The following is a 20,325-nucleotide window of genomic DNA, read 5'->3' as shown; positions in this document are numbered from 1 at the left end:
GGAGGGCTCATCTCCTGAAGAATTTCTCAAAAAATGGCTTAGAGATGCTTTTGGATCTGAGGAATATTCACCCTACTTCACCATAGAACGAGCCCATAGGGTTCCAATGCGCCCACTGCCTCCGGGGGCCCCGCCCCGTACCTTCATCGGCAAGTTCCTCCACTTACGTGACCGGGACACTGTTCTGAAACTTGCTAGCAAGAAAGTCCCTCTAAAATGGAATGGGTCGCCAATATCTGTCTTTCCGGACTTTGCGGTGGATATACAGAAAGATAGGGCTCAGTTTCTGCCTGTTAAAAGGAGGCTTCATGAACTCGATCTGCCGTACGCTATGCTCTTTCCATCAAGACTGAGGGTGGTGGCCGATGGTGAAACAAAATTTTATGCAACTCCTCGTGAGGCCCTGATGTGGCTGGATAGACGCTTCCCGGCGAGGCGTGCCCTTGCTGATACGTGATTGTTCCCTATGGCTCTGGTTGCAAGACTTTTGCTATGATAGATATAATTATATGTATATTTACTGTGGGGATGCAGGATAGGGGAGTGTTTTACTGTTTTTTTCTCCTCTTCTGCTGCTTTGCTTAATTACTTAGACCTCATATATTTGTCTGTCTATATATGCTGACATATTTTTGGGGGAGGGTGTATATGGTCCTACATTATCCGTATATGTTCTGTTTTGTGTATTTTACAGTCCTAGGGGGAGAATCTATATGCTTCACCCTTTGTTTTATTTTTTTTCAATTGTGGTTTGGTGGCTGGAAGCTCTCTCTTTTTTCTCAAGTGCCATTATATTCTTGGCTTCGCCTAGTATATAGCTTGCTGTGGGATTATATATTTATACAATTTTTATTTTTATGTTTTTCCCTCTCTGTAGGTTCTGCCTGCACCAATTTATGGTGCAACAAATTTTTGCTTGGTTTTTTTTGTAGGAATTTGTACTGTTTTGGGATCCAAGTATGCTACAGGTTGGGAGTGGTATACAGGGTGGGGGGAGGAGAGTTGTTTCAGGCTGCGGTTATTTTCTGTGTGGATGTTTATGGTTTAAATGTATGTGGATTATCGCTGTACTTTTTGGGCACTGGTGTCTTGCTATTGCGTACCTGAATGGCGGACTTGGCTGGTTGCGGGTTAATGTCCTTATTATGATTTTGACTTATTATGGCTGGGCTTAAAGTGATGTTGTGGAATGTGAGAGGGCTCAATGATAAAAATAGGATTTTAAATACCTACCGGTAAATCCTTTTCTATGAGTCCGTAGAGGATGTTGGGCACTCTTAAAAGACCATGGGGTATAGACGGGATCCGCAGGAGACATGGGCACTTTAAGACTTTCAAAGGGGCGTGACCTGGCTCCTCCCTCTATATCCCTCCCCAGACTCAGTTTAGAACTGTGCTCGGCGAGACGGACATTACGAGGAAAGGACTTAACAAACAATGTGAGCCATCACCAGCTCACGCCATAAGCATGCCGTATAACATGGCAGATAACTGAACACATGTCAACGGACATGGACAAAACCTCAGCAACAAGCTGAAGACAAAAACAAAAACACAACCTGTGTGTAACCAGAACTAAACTGCAGATACAGTATGCACTGGGACGGGCGCCCAACTTCCTCTACGGACTCAGAGAAAAGGATTTACCGGTAGGTATTTAAAATTCTATTTTCTATTTCGTCCTAGAGGATGTTGGGCACTCTCAAAAGACCATGGGGTTTATACCAAAGCTCAATAGCGGGCGGGAGGGTGCGGATGACTCTGCAGCACCGATTGACCAAATTTAAGGTCTTCATCGGCCAAGGTATCAAACTTGTAGAATTTAGCAAACGTGTTTGACCCCGACCAAGTAGCAGCTCGGCAAAGTTGCAATGCCGAGACACCCCGGGCAGCCGCCCAGGACGAACCCACCTTCCTAGTGGAATGGGCCTTCACTGATTTCGGCAACGGCAAGCCTGCCATTAAATGAGCCTGCTGAATTGTCTGACATATCCAGTGGGCAATGGTCTGCTTGGAAGCAGGAACCCCAATCTTATTGGGAGCATACAAAATAAACAGAGACTCGGTTTTCCTCAATGGAGCCGTCCTGGCTACATAAATCTTTAAAGCTCTGACCACATCCAGAGACTTATTCTCAGCCAAAGCGCCAGTAGCCACTGGCACCACAATAGGTTGGTTGATATGAAAAGAGGAAACCACCTTTGGCAGAAATTGTTGCAGAGTTCGCAACTCTGCTCTATCTTCATGGAAAATTAAATAAGGGCTCATGTGAGACAAGGCCGCCAACTCCGACACCCGACTTGCGGATGCCAACACCAACAAAATGACAACTTTCCAAGTGAGGAATTTTAACTCCACTTTACGCAAAGGTTCAAACCAATGTGACTGAAGGAACGATAATACGACGTTAAGGTCCCAAGGTGCCACAGGGGGCACAAAAGAAGGTTGGATGTGCAACACCCCTTTCACAAAGGTCTGCACTTCAGGAAGTGAGGCCAATTGTTTCTGAAAGAAAATGGACAAGGCAGAAATCTGCACTTTAATGGAGCCTAATTTAAGGCCCGCATCCACTCCATTCTGTAGAAAATGGAGAAAACGTCCAAGGTCAAATTTCTCCACTGGAGCTCTCTTGGACTCGCACCAGGAAATATATTTCCTCCAAATACGGTGATAGTGCTTTGACGTCACAGCCTTCCTGGCAAGAATAAGAGTAGGCATGACTTCACTGGGAATACCCTTCCGGGCTAAAATCTGGCGTTCAACCGCCATGCCGTCAAACGTAGCCGCTGTAAGTCTTGGTGGACGAACGGCCCCTGCCGCAGCAGGTCCTCGCGAAGAGGAAGAGGCCAGGGATCGTCGACTAGTAACGTCTGAAGATCCGGGTACCACGTTCTCCTTGGCCAATCTGGGGCTACAAGGAGCGCTGGAATGTTTGTTCTTTTTAGAAGTCTCAACAACTTTGGGATGACAGGAAGCAGAGGGAAAATGTACACCGACGGAAACACCCAGGGTGTTATCAGCGCATCCACTGCCTCCGCCTGAGGGTCCCTGGACCTGGAACAATACCTCAGAAGTTTTCTGTTGAGGCGAGACGCCATCATGTCTATATGGGGAACCCCCCATCGAACTGTTATCAGTGCGAAGACCTCCTGATGGAGGCTCCACTCTCCTGGATGAAGGTCGTGTCTGCTGAGGAAGTCTGCTTCCCAGTTGTCCACTCCCGGAATGAATATTGCCGACAGAGCGCTTGTATGTTTTTCCGCCCAACAAAGAATTTTCGTGGCTTCTGCCATTGCTGCTCTGCTTCTAGTGCCGCCTTGGCGGTTGATGTAAGCCACTGCCGTGACATTGTCCGATTGGATCAGAACCGGCAGGTTCCGAAGAAGAAGATGTTCCGCTTGTAGGAGGCCGTTGTAAATGGCTCTCAGTTCCAGAACGTTTATGTGAAGATGCGTTTCCGGACTTGACCATCTTCCTTGGAAGCTCACCCCCAGAGTGACTGCCCCCCAACGTCGGAGACTTGCATCCGTGGTTACCAGGATCCAGTCCTGGATCCCGAACCGGCGTCCCGCAAGGAGGTGAGAGCTGTGGAGCCACCACAGAAGTGAGACTCTGGTGTTGGGAGATAGAATTATCCTCCGGTGCATATGAAGGTGGGATCCGCATCATTTGTCCAACAGGTCCCACTGGAACACTCTGGCATGGAACCTCCCAAACTGGAGGGCCTCGTATGCCGCCACCATTTTTCCCAGCAATTGAATGCATTGATGAATGGAGACCGTTTTAGGTTTTAGCAAGAGTTTTACCAGACTCTAAATTTCCCGAGCTTTCTCCATGGGGAGGAACACTCTCTGTTGGACCGTATCCAGTATCATGCCCAAAAACGCCAACCGGGTTGTCGGGATTAACAGTGATTTCGGCAAGTTCAGGAGCCAGCCGTGCTGTTGTAGAATTGACAGGGATAGTGCAATGTCCTGCAACAATTTGTCCTTGGACCTCGCCTTTATCAGGAGATCGTCCAAGTACGGGATAATTGTAACACCTTGCTTGCGCAGGAGAACCATCATTTCTACCATTACTTTAGTGAAAATCCTCGGAGCCGTGGATAGACCAAACGGCGACGTCTGAAACTGGTAGTGCGTATCCTGGATAGCAAACCTCAGGAAACTTTGATGAGGATGATAAATGGGGACATGAAGGTAGGCGTCCTTGATGTCCAATGAGACCATGAATTCCCCCTCCTCCAGACTGGAGATCACCGCTCTGAGAGACTCCATCTTGAATTTGAATTTCACCAGGAAGAAATTGAGAGATTTCAGGTTGAGGATTGGTCTTACCGAGCCATCCGGCTTCGGCACCACAAACGGGCTTGAATAAAACCCCTGCCCCTGCTGTGCCAGGGGTACCGGGACCACAACCTGATTTTGACACAAGTTTTGTACTGCACCGCAGACCAGAGCCCTGTCCGGAAGCGAAGCTGTTAAGGCTGATCTGAAAAAACGGTGAGGGGGGAACGTCTTGAAACTCCAGTTTGTACCCTTGGGACACAATACTCAATACCCAAGGGTCTAGACCCGAGCGAACCCAGATCTGACTGAAAAGCTTTAGGCGTGCCCCCACCGGTGCGGGCCCCTGTAAGGGAGACCTGGCGTCATGCGGAGGATTTGGCAGAAGCCGGGGAGGACTTCTGCTCTTGGGAACCCGAGGATGTGGGTACCCTCTTGCTTCTTCCTCTACCTCTGGTAGCCAGGAAGAAGTTTCCTCGGCCTCTTCTATACTTGTTGGGCCGAAAGGACTGCATTTGATAATGTGGCTGTTTCTTCTGTTGCGTAGGAACAGAAGGTAAAAAGGTAGATTTACCCGCGGTAGCTGCTGATACTAAATTAGTAAGACCGTCACCGAAAAGTTCACCTCCCTTAAAAGGAAGAGACTCCATATTTCTCTTGGAATCAGCATCAGCATTCCACTGGCGAGTCCAGAGCGCTCGCCTAGCCGCAACGGACATAGCATTCGCCTTAGCACCTAGCAGGCCAGCATCCCTTGCAGCCTCTGCATCTCTGATATAACCAAGCGTTACCTGGATGTTATCTCCATCCAGAGTATCCCAATCAGAAGACAAAGTGTCTGCCCACTTTTCAATAGCACTACTGACCCACGCAGACGCAATAAGAGGCCTGAGCAGGTCCCTGTAGTAGTGAAAATAGCCTTTAGGGTAGCCTCGTGCTTACGGTCCGCCGGCTCCTTAAGGGCCGTCGATTGGGCTGCAGGGAGGGCTACTTGTTTTGACAAACGCGCCAGGGCTTTGTCTACTGTGGGGGGATTTTCCCACGTATCCCTATAAGACTCGGGAAAGGGGTATGCCACCCTGATCCTTTTAGGAATCAGAATTTTTTTATCAGGGCTGTTCCTAATGCTATCAAAGAGAGCGTTCAGTTCGAAACAAGGAGGAAAGGTAACCGAGCGCTTCTTTTCCTTGTAAATAAGGACCCTGGTTTCAGGTGTAATAGGGTCCTCATTAATATTCAAGATATCTTTGACAGCAACAATCATATACTGAATACTCTTAGCCAATTTAGGGTCCAACCTAGAATCAGCATAATCGACATCGGCCTCCGAGTCCGTGTCGGTACCCGTGTCAACTAACTGGTCAACACTACGCTTGTGCGACCCCGCAGGGTCTTGCATTTGTAATAAAGCGTCCTCCACTGATCTTTTCCACACCTGGGATTGAGATTCAGACTGATCAAATTTTTGATTTAATGACGTGACACTAGCATGCAGGGCATTCAATGTAGTTAACCAATCTGCAGTCGGCGGTGCCGACAGGGCCACCCCCAAGACATTTGGTGTCCCTGATAAATTATCCCCCGAAGAAGGATAATCTGCCTCCGACATGTCGACTACCCAGAGACAGAACACACACCAAGCCTGTGAGGGAACACAAAGGGAAATAGCCAGCTCACATCCCAGAGCCAAATAAGCAGGTCTGATCACACTAATAAATGTCCCAGAGCTGCTGCGCTTTACTTATAATAAATAAATATGCCCCCCCCCCCCTTCTGTTTTGAGCCCCCTGGTACTTGCTGCGGGTGAGGAAGGACCAGCGACTTCACTGAGGAGGAAAATGGCGCCAGTGAGCAGTGAGGAAGAAGCCCCACCCCCCAACATGGCGCGCTTCGCTTAATTTTATATATTTATCCTGGCGGGGGTATTGCGGACAGTGCCTGGGCACTGAATATCATTGCCAGCCAGTTTATAGAGGTAATAAGGTCCCCAAGGCGCCCCCCCCCCAGCGCCCTGCACCCAGCGGTGTGACCTGAACGGGAGCCTGGCGCGCACTGAGCAAGCCACTGTGCGGTACCTCTTATATGCCGTCTTTTTGAAGAAGATGTATTTTCCTCAATACTCACCTGTCTTCTGACTTCTGGCTGAAGAGGGGGGACGGCAAGCTGTGGGAGGGAGCATCCAGGAGAGCCTGGCGTTCATCTCCCCTCAGGAGCTGAAGGCATCCTGTCAGCAGCAGCAGAGCCCTGAAACTCATTAGAAGTGGGTCTAGACTGCTCTCCCCTCTTTCCCACGAAGCAGGGAGTCTGTAGCCAGCAGATCTCCCCAAAATAAAAAAAACTAACATTAAGTCTTTTCAGAGAAACTCTAAGAGCTCCCCGAGTGCCCTGTGTCTCGTCCGGGCACATTTCTAAAACGGAGTCTGGGGAGGGATATAGAGGGAGGAGCCAGGTCACGCCCCTTTGAAAGTCTTAAAGTGCCCATGTCTCCTGCGGATCCCGTCTATACCCCATGGTCTTTTTTTTTTTCATCATATAAATTTTTTATTTTATGTCAGAAACACATAATTCAATTGCTAGAGCATAAACAGTAAACAGTAAACAGGGGGCTGTATAGCCAGAATGGTTACTAATACAAATACAAAAAGTTTCTTTACGAGAACGGTAAGAGAGTGTGGTGTGGTTGATAGAGAAGTCATGTAGGAGACGAAGAACTCGAAACCAAGGGGATCAGAGTTATGTAAGAAGGGAGAGAGTGAGGAAATAGAACAATTTCTTCGAGAGGATGCGGGTCCAGGGGATAGGAGAAGAGAGAGAAGAGGAAAAAAAAAAAAAGAAAAGAAAAGAAAGAGAAAAGAAAAGGGAAGGGGGGGGGGGATGTAGGAGGAGGGGCAGTAGTTGCGGGGCGAGGTCCTTAATTAATTTAGTCCTGGGAGGGGGTGGTCATGTAATCTGTACCATGGGAGCCAGGTGGAGTGGAACTTTTTAACTGTGTTTTGGCGAAGACTAGTAATGTATTCCATGTTTGCGATAAACCAGATTCTATTTGTAAGAGCCTGGTTGCTGGGGGCTTCTGGATTCTTCCAGTTACCTGCTATTTGGTATTTTGCTGCGCAAGATAAAAAGAGAATCAGGTTTTTAGAGTCCTTAGAGATGTGATCAGGTGGAGAACAGAGGAGGAGGTTTGCGGGCGATAGGGGCGCTGGTAAGTCGATTAGTCGTGAGATAAGCTTACGGACCTTTGCCCAGTATTGAACAATCACCGGGCAGGTCCACCAGATGTGATAAAACGTGCCTATGTGGCCGCAGTTCCTCCAGCAAAGGTTGGAGGTGTCGGGATAGATCCTATGCAATCGGTCCGGTACTAGGTACCATCTTGTGTATATTTTGTATGAGTTTTCTCGGATGGCCACACTGATGGAGCATTGCGAAATCGCGGTGCGGATTGTGTCCCAACCCTTGTCCTCTAAGTGGCACCCCATGTCGATCTCCCAGGCTATTTCGTGCGATTCGAGAGGTGGGGTGTAGGGCTGAGGATGGTTTTGTAGAGGAGGGAGATGGTGCCTCTACTGGTAGGGTTGTAAATACAGAGTCTCTCAAGAGGTGTGGGGGCCGATAGAGGAAACGTTAGCTGTAGGGAGGAAAGAAAGTGGCGAATTTGTAGGTATTGATAGAACAGAGAGTTAGGTAGGTTGTACGTAGTTTGTAGGTCAGAGAATGACTTAATGGAGTGCGTCCCCGTGAAATGGTGTATTCTGGTAGCTCCTGCCGAGATCCAGGGGCGGGCCATTTCCCGAGAAAGTCCTGGGGTAAATGCTGGGTTGCTCCAGATGGGAGTCAGAGGGGAGGGGTGGTTTGATAATTTTAATTTTTTGTCTAGATTCCGCCAATGTGTAAGTGTCAGTTCAATTGCGGGAGAGGTGCGGTGGGGTGGGGTGTGTAGTTTATTAGAGAGCCAAGGCAAGTGAGAGACAGATGGGAGTCCCGACAAATCGCTCTCCAAATCAACCCATCTTTTAGTGTGTTTTGGGGCATGCCAGGAAACCATTTGGCTTAATCTGGACGCGTCATAATAGCGTTGGAGGATAGGAAGGCCCAGACCGCCATTTTGAGAGTGTTTGGCTAAGATATCCCGCCGAATTCTAGGCTTTTTGTGGTCCCAAATAAATTTACAGAGGGAGGATTGGAGATTATGAAGAGTCTGAGGGGGCACCGAAATTGGAAGTGTCTGAAACAAGTAGAGAAGTTTGGGAAGGATATTCATTTTTATAGCGTTAATTCGTCCCACCCAAGAGAGAAAGTAAGATTCCCATTGTTGGATATCAGTGAGGATTGATGTGATGAGAGGGGGGTAGTTAGCCTTGTAGAGAGAGCTGTAGGATTTGGTGATGGAGATCCCGAGATATTTGAGGGAGCGTCTGCACCAGGAAAAATTAAAGTTCTGTTGTAGTTGTGATTTAGTTAGTTTGGGGATGTGTAAAGAGAGGGCTTCGGATTTTGTCTGATTAATTTTATAACCTGAGAGGTTGCCGTACGTGGTTAGTTCTTGGAAGAGGTTCGGGAGAGAGATAGTTGGGTTTGTCAGGGTCAGGAGGATGTCATCGGCGAAGAGGGAAATGGTGTATTGAGTATGGTTTACTTGGATTCCCGTGATGTCGGGGTTGGTCCGGATGTGGTTTGCAAGGGGTTCAATGACGAGTGCGAATATGAGGGGAGATAATGGGCATCCCTGTCGCGTTCCATTCGAGATTTTGAGGGGGTCCGATAGTAAGCCGTTGGAAAGAACCGATGCCGAGGGGTTTTGGTATAAGGCTTGTATGGCTTGAAGGAATTTACCCTGAAGGCCAAAGCGTTGGAGAGTCTGTCGCATAAAAGGCCAAGAAACTCTGTCAAAGGCCTTTTCTGTATCTAGGGCAAGAGTCAGGGATGGGATCTTATGTAGGTTAATGTGGTCAATAATATCCACGACTCGCCTAGTGTTGTCGAGTGCCTGTCTAGATTGGACGAAGCCCACTTGGTCGGGGTGTATGAGCGAGGGGAGGATAGGGTTAAGTCTATTTGCTAGGACTTTGGCGAAGAGTTTCAGATCTGAGTTTAGAAGTGATATGGGTCTGTAGTTAGAGATAAGTTGGGGGTCTTTATTGGGTTTTGGGATCACGGTGATGACAGCTGTGGTAGTGTGGGGGTAGAAGGGAGACCCATCTAAGATAATGTTAAATAGTGACGTGAGGTGGGGAAGTAGTGCAGGTTGAAACGTTTTATAATATGACATTGGGTAGCCATCCGGGCCCGGGGCCTTAGATGGTTTCTGACTACCGATGGCAAGGGTTAATTCCTCGGGGGTGATGGGCTTGTTAAGGGCTGTGGAGGTGTCGGCGTCAATACGAGGTAGATCTGCGGAAGCTAAGTAGTCTGAAACCGTGGGGTGGGCCGGGTCTAATGAAGAGGAGGTGTCTGGCAAATTGTAAAGCTGCTCGTAGTATGTTCGGAAGAGAGCGTTAATAGTCTTTGGGTTATATTGGAGGGAGTTGTGTTCGTCCTTGATAGCCGGGATAGCAGTGTGCGCTTTTTGAGCCCTCAATCTGTTGGCCAATAGTGAATCGGCTTTATTACTTTTTTCATAGAATTTTTGTTTCAGCCAGCGGAGTGAATGCTCGGTTTTTTCGGCCAGCAGAGCGTTTAAAGTTGCCCTGGTAGATGTGAGCTTTGAGTAAAGAGGTTGCGAGGGTCGTTGCTTATGTAGTGTTTCTAAGTTGTGGACCTCAACTGTGAGGGATAATATTTGTTGTTTGCGATCTTTGTTCCTATGCGACGCGTAGTTAATGATGTGTCCCCTGATAACGGCTTTGTGGGCTTCCCAAATTAGTGGGGTGCAAATGGAGTCGGTCATGTTTAGGGAGAAGTAGTCAGCTAGCGCCAGGTTGATTTTTTCCTGAAACTGAGGGATTTTTAAGAGTGTTTCGTTTAGTCTCCAATTGGGGCGAGTTGTCGGGGTGTCAAGGAAGTCGAAGGTGGCGGTGATGATGGAATGGTCTGACCAAGGGTTAGTGAGGATAGAGGAGTCTAGTACGTGTTGAGAGAGCAATGTGCCGCAGTAAAAAAGATCAATTCGAGAGTATGATTGGTGTGGGGTAGAGAAGAAGGTATAGTCTTTGGCCGTTGGGTTGAGAGCTCGCCAGACGTCAAAGAGGCCAGATTCGTGGATGTGTTTATTTAAAGAGCGTGAAGATGAGTCACGATGGGGGCGGGTCTGGCCAGAGGATTTATCTAGGTCGATGTCTGGGACAGTGTTAAAGTCCCCTCCTAGTATTAAGGAACCTTTTCTGATTTTGTTGAGATCTGAGAAAAAAGAATTAAAGAAAGAGGACTGCCCGGAGTTAGGGGCATAGACAGTGGCGATCGTGCATTCTAGGTGTCCGAGCATGCCCGTCAGGATGATATATCGGCCATCAGAGTCTGTGTGGGTCGATTGTAGTGTGAATGGGATGTTAGAGTGGATCAGGACAGCTACTCCATTGTGTTTCGATTGACTTGAGGAATAGAAAGCCGTTGGGTATCGTTTAGTGGTTAGGGATGGGTGCGATCGGGATTTGAAGTGAGTTTCTTGGATGAGCACAATGCCCGCTTTTAGATTTTGAAGAGAACGGAACAGGGACGAGCGTTTTTGGGGGGTATTGAGGCCCTTGGCGTTTAAGGACGCCAGGAGCAGGGGCATCTTTTAAGGTGTTAGAAGGATGCGCAAAGGAGAAATGGAGGAGAGAGAGAAAGGTGTAGAAGGAGAGTAAGAAGAGAAAATAAGCAGCAGTTAAGAGAAAGAAAAAAAAAAAAGGGGGGGGGGGGAGGGCGAGCCTGTGTAGGAGTTCCTTACGACCAGCGAGAAGGAACGGGCACAGAGAGTGGGATCAATGGATCCAAAGTGGAGGAGCGTCGGGGAGCGATCGTACTCCCTCCACGTGGGGGAAGAGGTGGGGAAGCGGGTTTAGGTGCCCGAAGACAACAGTGCGGTTTGTGTGGCAAGTGCAGGGATTGAAGGAACACGTCCCTCCAGTGGTGGTCTGTGAGAAAGAGACAGTATTAGTTAAGAGGCGAATGAGTCATTGTGTGAGTGGTATGAGGATAAAGGGTGGCATGCAGTAACAAACAACAAGTGCGATAATAGCAATACTACAGTAATACTGAGAAAAAAAAATTATTAGTAGTTAGATTTTCAAACTAAACATCTTGGTTCCTATATAGGAATAAAAAGTGGGTGTTAGTTATTAATATGCTGCCTGAAGCATGTATGTGGGCGGGCCCAAGGGGGTGGTCTGAAACTGCGTGATTTCAAGCAACAGGGCTAGCAAGATGGGCTGGGTAAAAGTAAGGGCAGACAATATACAATGGGTATATGGAACGATCAAGACGGAAAACTAAAACAGGTAAAGTAGTCAACAGGAGTACTTATAACAATATATCGAGTGGAATGTCCATGTAACTATAGGTGCTGAGGTAATCAGGGTGGGTGAAGGTTAGAACCTTGCTCAGCGAGTGGGTCAGAGTCCTCCAGGTGCGACAGGAAGTCACCTCCTTCTCTTGGGTCTTTAATGACGATTGTTTTTCCATTATATTCAACCAGGAGCTTAAAGGGGAATCCCCAGCGGTAGCGGATACCTCGTGTGCGGAGAGCGGAAGTTAGATCCCTAAGCTCTCTCCTTTTAAGTATGGTGGAGGGAGCTAAGTCCTGAAAGAATTGTAGTTTGACGTCCTCGAACATTATGTGTGGTTTGCCCCGGGTTGGGAGAAGGACCATCTCTTTGTCCTTGAAGTTGAGGAAGCGCATGATGACGTCTCTCGGGGGCTCGCCATCTCGGGGCCTAGGTCGAAGGGCCCTGTGAGCTCTTTCCAAAGGCAGTTCTCGAGAACCTGCACTTGGCAGAAGGGTGGAGAACAGTCGTTGGAGGTATGTTTCGAGGGCCGCCGGGAGGACGGATTCTGGAATATTGCGAATTCTGAGATTATTTCTCCTTTCGCGATTTTCCAAGTCCTCGTTCTTGGCTCGGAGCTCCGTTATATCTTGGATGAGGTGGTCTATATCTCTGACCGTTTCTATGTGGTCTTTCTGGAGAACGTCTTGTCTGGCTTCCAGTTTGGAAGTTCTGGAGGATAGGGATGAGATATCTGACCTAATAGAGGTAACTGCTCTGTCGAGCTTGGTTTCCAGTGATTCTTTAAAGTCCATTATGAGCGACTTCAGGGCCATGATGTCCTCTTTGGTCGATGGGACAGGTGAGGATGATGGGTCGTCTCCCTCTGGAGAAGATAGGCTGGGAGAGGGAGGGCCAGAGGGTAGGGAGGGTTTGTCGCTCTTGGTGAAATGTTGGGAAATGTCTGTACCCGCACGTCTTCTTGTATTCGGGTTGGGTTTGGACATGTTTGCACCTTGGTAGACGGGTTTGGAGAGGAAGAGACCGCTCGAGGCACTGAATTAGGTGAGTAGAGAGGGACTATCAAGTTGCCAGAGAGGGAACCACTGGAGGGCTGAGTTATGGTGTAATCAGTGGAACATGGGAATTAGCAGGCTTCTTAGAGAGCTGAGAGAAGCCCAGTCGTTGCCGTGTGAGTATAGGCTAGTCACCACGTATTTGGAGCGGAGCCGTGATTTTCACACGGTTCTGGAAGCGACGAGGGCGTGGGAGTGTGTAAGAAGAGGTCTGAGGGTTATAGGTTGGCCGAGCGGGCGGCGGGGTCCAGCGCGTCTCCGTCCGCGATCACGCCAGCTCCGGCGCACCGCCGTCACCCGGCGCCGGTCACTGGATCTTCACTCCGGGCCGCACAGCGGGGTCAGAGCACTCCGGTCGGGCCTGCCAGACGGGGGGGGGGGGAGCGCTGTAGAGACACGGTAGGGATGGGGGAGTCTCCGGTCCACCTCAGCGGGTCACTTCCGGCCTGGCCTGGTGATAAATTGAGGCCCCGGCTTCGGGTGGGCAGGTAGGCCGCAACCTGCACGGGTGCAGGAGGTACCCGCCGGCTCTGCAGACCACTGTGCCCGGGGGAGAAGAGGGGTAGGGGTGTGAAAAAAGGGGAGAAGGGACCTCAGGATCTGCACTTAGTGTGGTTTAAATGGTGTTCCAGGCAGGAGCTCTGCTGCCACACGTCCACCTGGGTCAAGCACCAAGCCACACCCCCTATATGCCTAATTTTAATAATTAAATAAAAGTTTTCTGAGATGGCCGTGGTTTTTCTGGCCTCTGAGCACAGCAGGGATAGCACAGCACAGGGAAGCCTGCTCTGCCTCCTCCAAGATGGCCGCCGTCAGCTGTCCTCAATGTGTTTCTCCCCTCGTCTGTGGCTGCCAGCAATTCACAGCAGCAGGGTTTAGACGTCCCCCCCTGTCTCCAGCAAGATACCGCTAGTTGGGGGAGTGTAGGAGATAGAGGCTACTCGCACGAGCGCGGCTCCCGGACTTCATGAGCCGCCACCTCCAATATGGCCGCCGGCAGCAGTCTTCAGTCTGCCTCTCCTTCCGTCAGCCACTGCCCGCGAGTTACCGCAGCAGGGACTAGATGTCTCCCTCGCTGTCCTCAGCAAGACACCGCCAGCCAGGGGAGTGCAGGAAGCAGAGGCCGCCCGTGCGAGCGCGGCTCCTTGATTTCACGAGCTGCCTCCTCCAAGATGGCCACCGCCACCGGGTCCCCGCGACTCGGCCCAGCACAGGACCCGCAGCTTCAGGGGCACTGTACACCACCGCGGCTCCCGGCAGTCTTCTATAGGTAGGTGTGCAGGGAATCCAGGTCGCTGAGTGAGGTGCGGCACCCGGGTCTTATAAGAACTCGGACGGGGGTCCCAAAATTTAGGTCCCGGCTTCACTGTGGAGGGAAGGCCGCAACCCGCAGGTGCAGGGTAAACCTGCACCCCGGCTCCGCAGCGATCCTCCAGCACCTGCAGAGCAGCAAGGGCAGCTATAGGGTGCTCTGGGAGTGATGTGTATGGGGATAGGCTGGCATATAGGGGGTTATTAGGGCAATATTGTGCAGGAGCTCCCCTGGGACACGTCCGTCCAGTCACAGCACAAGCCACGCCCCCTACCCCATGGTCTTTTGAGAGTGCCCAACATCCTCTGGGACGAAATAGAAATTAAGAGGTCCCTGGTACTTCAACAGATCAGGCAATATGCTGCTGACATTGTCTGTCTCATGGAAACTCATATGGTGGGCGGCAGGATTCTCTCTCTAAGGAGACCCTGGGTGGGATGGGCGTTCCATTCCATGCACACTTCTGCTTCTCGTGGAGTTTCGGTTCTTATTAGAAGGACCGTCCGCTTTGTGTTGGAGTCTATACAAACGGATCCTTGGGGTAGATATGTATTTTTAAAATGTAGAATATATTATGTCCCTGTACTCCTCTTAGCTGTGTATGTGCCTCCCCCATATTCTCCTGATGTTCTTAAAAAAGCTGCAGGGTTTATGGCTTCATTTCCGGGGATATCTGTCATCTCCTGGGGGATTTTAATAATGTTTTAGATGTGGCGTTGGATAGATCCTCTGCACCTCCCTCTACTGTACATACTGGGAAATCCGGTTTCGCTGATGTTGTGTCGGGGTTGGGCCTGGTTGATCCCTGGAGACTGAGACATCCGTCTCTTAAACAATATTCCTGTTTCTCCCACTCTTCGTTCTCTAGGATCGACCTGGCCCTCCTCTCGAATGACATGGTTCCCCGAGTCCGTGATGTTAGATATGAGACTAGAGGTATATCGGATCACTTTCCCCTGACACCTTTACCTTAGATCTCCACTGTTCTAGGGGCCAGGCTATATGGAAGTTTAATCCATTCTGGCTTGTACACATTGGGGACGCCTCTGATTTGGTGGCCGCATGGCAGGAATTCTTTGAGATGAATAATGCCGAACACTCTATTCTACTTTGTGGGACACGTTCAAAGCGTTTCTGAGGGGAACTTTAATTAAACGGGTGTCCAATTTAAAGTCCTTCTATAGGCGTCGGGAGATCGAACTGGAGGCCCAGAATGTCGCTGCCAAAACACAATACCTGCAGGATTGCTTAGACAGCTCTAAATTGACATGGCTGTTGGCCCAAAGGGAATGGAAAGATTATTTAATGGAAAAGACTCAGCATAGACTCCTTTTTTCTTCCCACGCCTTTTATGCTACTGGTGACAGGCCCGGGTCTTATTTAGCTTCCCTGGCACGGGGAGACAGATCTACTAATGCTGTAATTGAGATTGTAGCCCCAGATGGTGCTATTCTGACACAGACTCCACAAATTGCGTCGGAATTTGTATCCTATTATAGATCCTTGTATTGTTCCAAACTAGACTGTACTCCGTTGCAGTTGGATGAATATTTAGACACTGTATGTTTTCCCTCTTTGTCCCATGAAGCTTATGACTTACTGGAGGTGCCCATCTCGCCTGAGGAAATTATGGCTGCTGTTAAGGCCTCTCCTAGTGGTAAGGCTTCGGGATTAGACGGTATACCCTCTTAGTTGCATAAGCAACACTTGGATTTCTTTGTCCCTCACCTACTTGAGTTGTATAGTCAGATATTTGTACAGGAGTTTCTTCCGCCATCTATGGCGGAGGCATTGATCGAAGTTCTTCCTAAACCTGACAAGGATCATAGAAAAGTTGAGTCCTATCGCCCTATATCCCTTCTGCCCACTGATGTTAAAATTTTAGCCAAGGTTCTGGCGTATAGACTAAATACGGTTATTTTGCACATAATACACCCAGATCAGACGGGATTTATGGCCAATAAATCGACATCCATTAATCTTAGACGTTTATTTACTCATTTGCAGATTCCCCGTGAAGACTCTTCCTCCTCCATAGTTGTTTCCTTGGATGCCGCTAAGGCTTTTGATTCTGTGACGTGGGATTATTTATGGGAAATTATGCGTAGATTTGGTATAGGCCCAAACTATATTAAATATGTTCAGTTAATGTACTCTTCCCCCTCAGCCAGAGTGGTGGTGAACGGTTTTGTGTCTCAATCATTTCCTTTATCTAGAGATACACACCAGGGATGTTCATTGTCCCCTACCCGGTTTGCTATGGCTATTGAACCCCTTGCATGCCTTCTAAGGGCGGACGGGGGAATTTCTGGTTTTAAAGTAGGTACCAGGGAGGATAAAATAGCCCTATATGCTGACGATATTCTGTTATTTGTGGATCGCTATGCAGAGTCTATGCCTAGGATATTAGAAATTATTAATGAGTTCGGGCGCTACTCTGGGCTCCTGATTAATTGGGAGAAATCCTCCATTATCCCATTTCGGGGTGAGATTCCTGCCTCCCCATTAATTACTCTTCCGTTACGGTGGGTGGACTCCTTCAAATATCTGGGCATTTCGGTGTCTAATGATCCTTACAAATTTTCCTCCCTTAATATCACACCGCAAATAACATACCTTCGCGGCAGAGTGAAAACCTGGGGGAAGCTACCCTTGACAGTCACAGGGAGAGTTAACATGATAAAAATGTTTTTTCAGCCCAAAATTCTGTATATTCTACAGCAGTCTCCTATTTACATCCCTCAGAAGGTTTTCAAACAGATAGATGGTCTGCTTTCCTCTTTGATATGGGCTAGTAAGCGGGCACGATTGAAACGCGACACCCTGACCAGGACAGGGGAATTGGGGGGCTTGGCTCTCCCTAACTTCCGATTTTATTATTACGCAGCACAATTGACACATATCTGGGAATGGGTTAATGATCTTGATACCTCGGCTTTGCACTCATTGATGCTGTTACAGGAATATCCTGATGGTCCACATTACCACTTATAAAACAATCCATTTCTATTTGGAAGCTGGTGCACTCTATGATGCAAGGACATGGTATTGATCCTGATACCCTGCTAGATAACACTTATGGTCTGCCGGAGCTGTGTCAGCTTCAAGTCAGGGAGGTCTGGGGGAAGTGGGGAGTGTCTTCTCTGGGACATCTGTATACTGGTGGGGTGTTTAAATCATTTCAGCAACTCCAACAAGAGTTTAATGTCCCCTCAGGGGTTTTTTTTCCCGATTCCTCCAACTGAAACATGCTGTGGCTGCCCAATTCCCTGATGGCCCTCCATTTATTGCTGATTCCCCGGTTAAATCAATGTTGCAAACGCTGGGATCGGGACACTTAGTTTCTAAGATATATGGCTGTATACTCCAGATGCATCACAATGAACCTCTTGCCTCTCTCCGGACTAAATGGGAGTCGGATATAGGTCCGTCGTCGGATGACATATGGGAAGGTGCTTTGGGGTCCCATCAGATCTCAACATCCTCCGTTAGATACCAGCAAATACAACTATTTATACTTCATAGGGTGTATATGACGCCGGTGAGGCTGGCGCATATTGGGGGATCTTATAGCTCGAGATGCCCTAAATGTGGAAGCTCAGCAGCTGACTATTGGCATATGCTTTGGTCATGCCCCATGTTGGTTGTGTTTTGGAAAGAAATCATGCATGCTATAACTAATACGGGTATTCCCTCTCCCATACTAACGCTGGTAACGTGTATACTGTCGGTCATAGATGAGGAGGCTCTAGATCCCCCCAGTAGACGTTATGTCATTAACTTATGTGCTCTGGCCAAGGTCTGTGTAGCCAGGCTGTGGTTGGCTAAGGAGGCCCCGATCCTAAAGTCATGGATCTCTCTGGTTAATGAATCCATTGCACATGAAAAATTTGTGTTTCTGGCTAGGAATGCGGAAAATAAATTTATGATCTGGGGAAAGTTGATGGGTTATCGATATTTCAAGAATAAGTAAAGCCCAGATTTGTTTTTTGTTTTTGCGGGGGATTTTGGGGGAGGGTGGCCCGTAGCCAGCCACATTACGTTATGTTATATTCTGTTATTTGCTCTGCCTGTGTTTACTATGTCCGCGATATGTTGGGGATGCTCTGCTCCAGGTTGCCAGTGCTATGCAGCTCTATGGCTTTGTCTGAATTTTCATCTGCCTGATTTAATATATATTTTACTCTTGTGCAGCTGAATGTCAGTTATGTTTTTATTTTTTTGTTTTTTGTTTGTTGTTTTTAGTTATTGTTTGCTTTGTCAAAATATCTAAAAATCCAATAAAAATTTATTGAATTTAAAAAATAAAAAAAAGAACACCAGCACAACTGATTCTCATGGTAGAATAAATAATCAGTTGGGATAGGAGGCTGCATAATGGCATGACCAGTAATGGCAAGTTTCTGACAGCAACTCAAACCCCAGGCATGATGTCAAGGTAAAGCCCTAAACATCAGCTAATGCCTGGAGTTCCTGTGTAACCTGAAAACCTATCATCTATATATTTTAAATACAGTAGGATGCTAAATATAAGACATAAGATACTGTAAGACATGTCTACATATATTCATATCAAAGATCCTCTCTTACCCTTCACAGATCTTTTTCACTCTGTTCTTTAGCTGGTCCCCTTGGAAGAATATGATAAAGACGGATTTGTGAACACTGTCCCCCTGTGAGATTTAAGCACACAGAAAATTAGCGTACGTTGAATACCATGTGTGCTGGAATTGGTAAGATCTATTAGTTACAAAAGTAATGTTAACATAAATGATTCATCTCTTAACCAAAATATCTGCTACTAATGCTGTTTGTTTGTTTGTTTGTTTGTTTGTTCACTTAGATGAATTAATCTGCAAACACAAAACAACTAATAGGCCCTACACACTGGGCGATATTACTCAAAGATATGAATGATCTCTTTCATATCTTTCAGTGTGGAGGCACCAGTGATGAACAATGCGCGGCCGCATGCTCGTTCAGCGCTAGTGCCCCGTCGTCTGTGCATGCAGGCAAATATGGACGAGATCTCGTCCATATTTGCCTGCACTTCAATGGAGCCGGGTGACGGGGGGAGTAAAAAAAACTTCACTCCCCCGTCACTGCCCCCCCCCCCCCCCCCCCGCCGCTGGGTCTGCTCGTCGGCGGATCTATCAGTGTATAGGGCCCATAAGAAGCATTTTTTTTTTTTTAATTGCTTTAAAACTTTAGGAACCCTTTAATATTTATAACTTTCACATCATGGGGATGTGGATGTACAGGTGCAAAATGAAAGTGCCAAAGCCTATAAATGTGTAGCCACAGCAAATAACTATACCCCAGTGGTTGTCATACTCTGTCATCAGGATCCCAAACAGTTCATATTTTCCAAGTCACCTAGCAGAAGCAATTGTATTTATTACTCACTAACACATTTTAATATAACCACAGGTGTAGCCAATTCTTTCACTTGTGATTCGGTGAGGAGGCCTGGAAAACATGCATTGCTCCAGGGTCCTGAGGCCCAAGTTTGAGAACCTATGTTATACACAATGAAATAAAAAAAATAAAAAATAAAAATACCACTAAATAAGCCACAAATCTATAGCCAAAGCATGTTAATACACAAATCCCACTTGCACTGTAGAGCAGAAAAGAAATCTGAACCATAATTATGTGTTTTAGCTGATAAGAAAATCCACCTTAGAAGAATACAATTAAGCAAACAATTCTATACTAATACACGTAGGGTGGTGTCACACCGATGCATTTGAAAGTTGGAAAAACCTTGTAAAAAAAAAAACCAGGATAAATGGTCTTGCATTGTTAAATTATTTTCTTTGAGTCCATAGGGGCCACAGGATTCATTACACTGGGTACAGGTTGGATGTGAAGGTGTCCGGGAACCAATGGGATACATTTTTATTAGCCAGCAACCCTCTGCCTCCTGTCCCCTAAACCAGTTTTGGTTAGCAAGACCATGGCAGGAGCAAGGAATAAGAATGAAAAAAGACCAACACTCTGACAGAGTCACAAACACTCCAGTTAAGGACACACTTAACAACTTAAGAGCAATTTTCCAGCAGGTCAGGTGCATCTGGGAGGGTGTCCTGTGCCCCCTATGGACTCAAAGAAAAAGGATTTAACAAGGTAAGACCATAAATCCTGTTTTCTTTTTCATTCACTAGGGGGCACTGGATTCATTACACTGTGACGTCCCAAAGCTGTCCCCTCAAGAGTGGGGGCGCTCCTGGACTGCGCTCAAAACCTTA

At 47.7% G+C, this 20,325-nt stretch overlaps 1 protein-coding gene across 7 annotated transcripts in view; it reads right to left on the bottom strand.

Annotated features, from left to right (window-relative positions):
• ATP6V0A1 (ATPase H+ transporting V0 subunit a1) overlaps positions 1–20,325 on the bottom strand; it is a 196,835-nt gene that overhangs the window by 80,016 nt on the left and 96,494 nt on the right. For all 7 annotated transcript variants that reach the window (XM_063959439.1, XM_063959445.1, XM_063959441.1 and 4 more), the window contains exon 8: positions 18,665–18,747. In XM_063959439.1, coding sequence (XP_063815509.1) covers positions 18,665–18,747 — 83 coding nt within the window. The remainder of the gene's footprint in view (positions 1–18,664; positions 18,748–20,325) is intronic.

This window comes from Pseudophryne corroboree, chromosome 3 (assembly GCF_028390025.1).
Source record: "Pseudophryne corroboree isolate aPseCor3 chromosome 3, aPseCor3.hap2, whole genome shotgun sequence".
Lineage (NCBI taxonomy): Eukaryota > Metazoa > Chordata > Amphibia > Anura > Myobatrachidae > Pseudophryne > Pseudophryne corroboree.
Note: the sequence above shows the minus strand (reverse complement) of the source record. Positions and strands in the feature narration are given on the sequence as shown.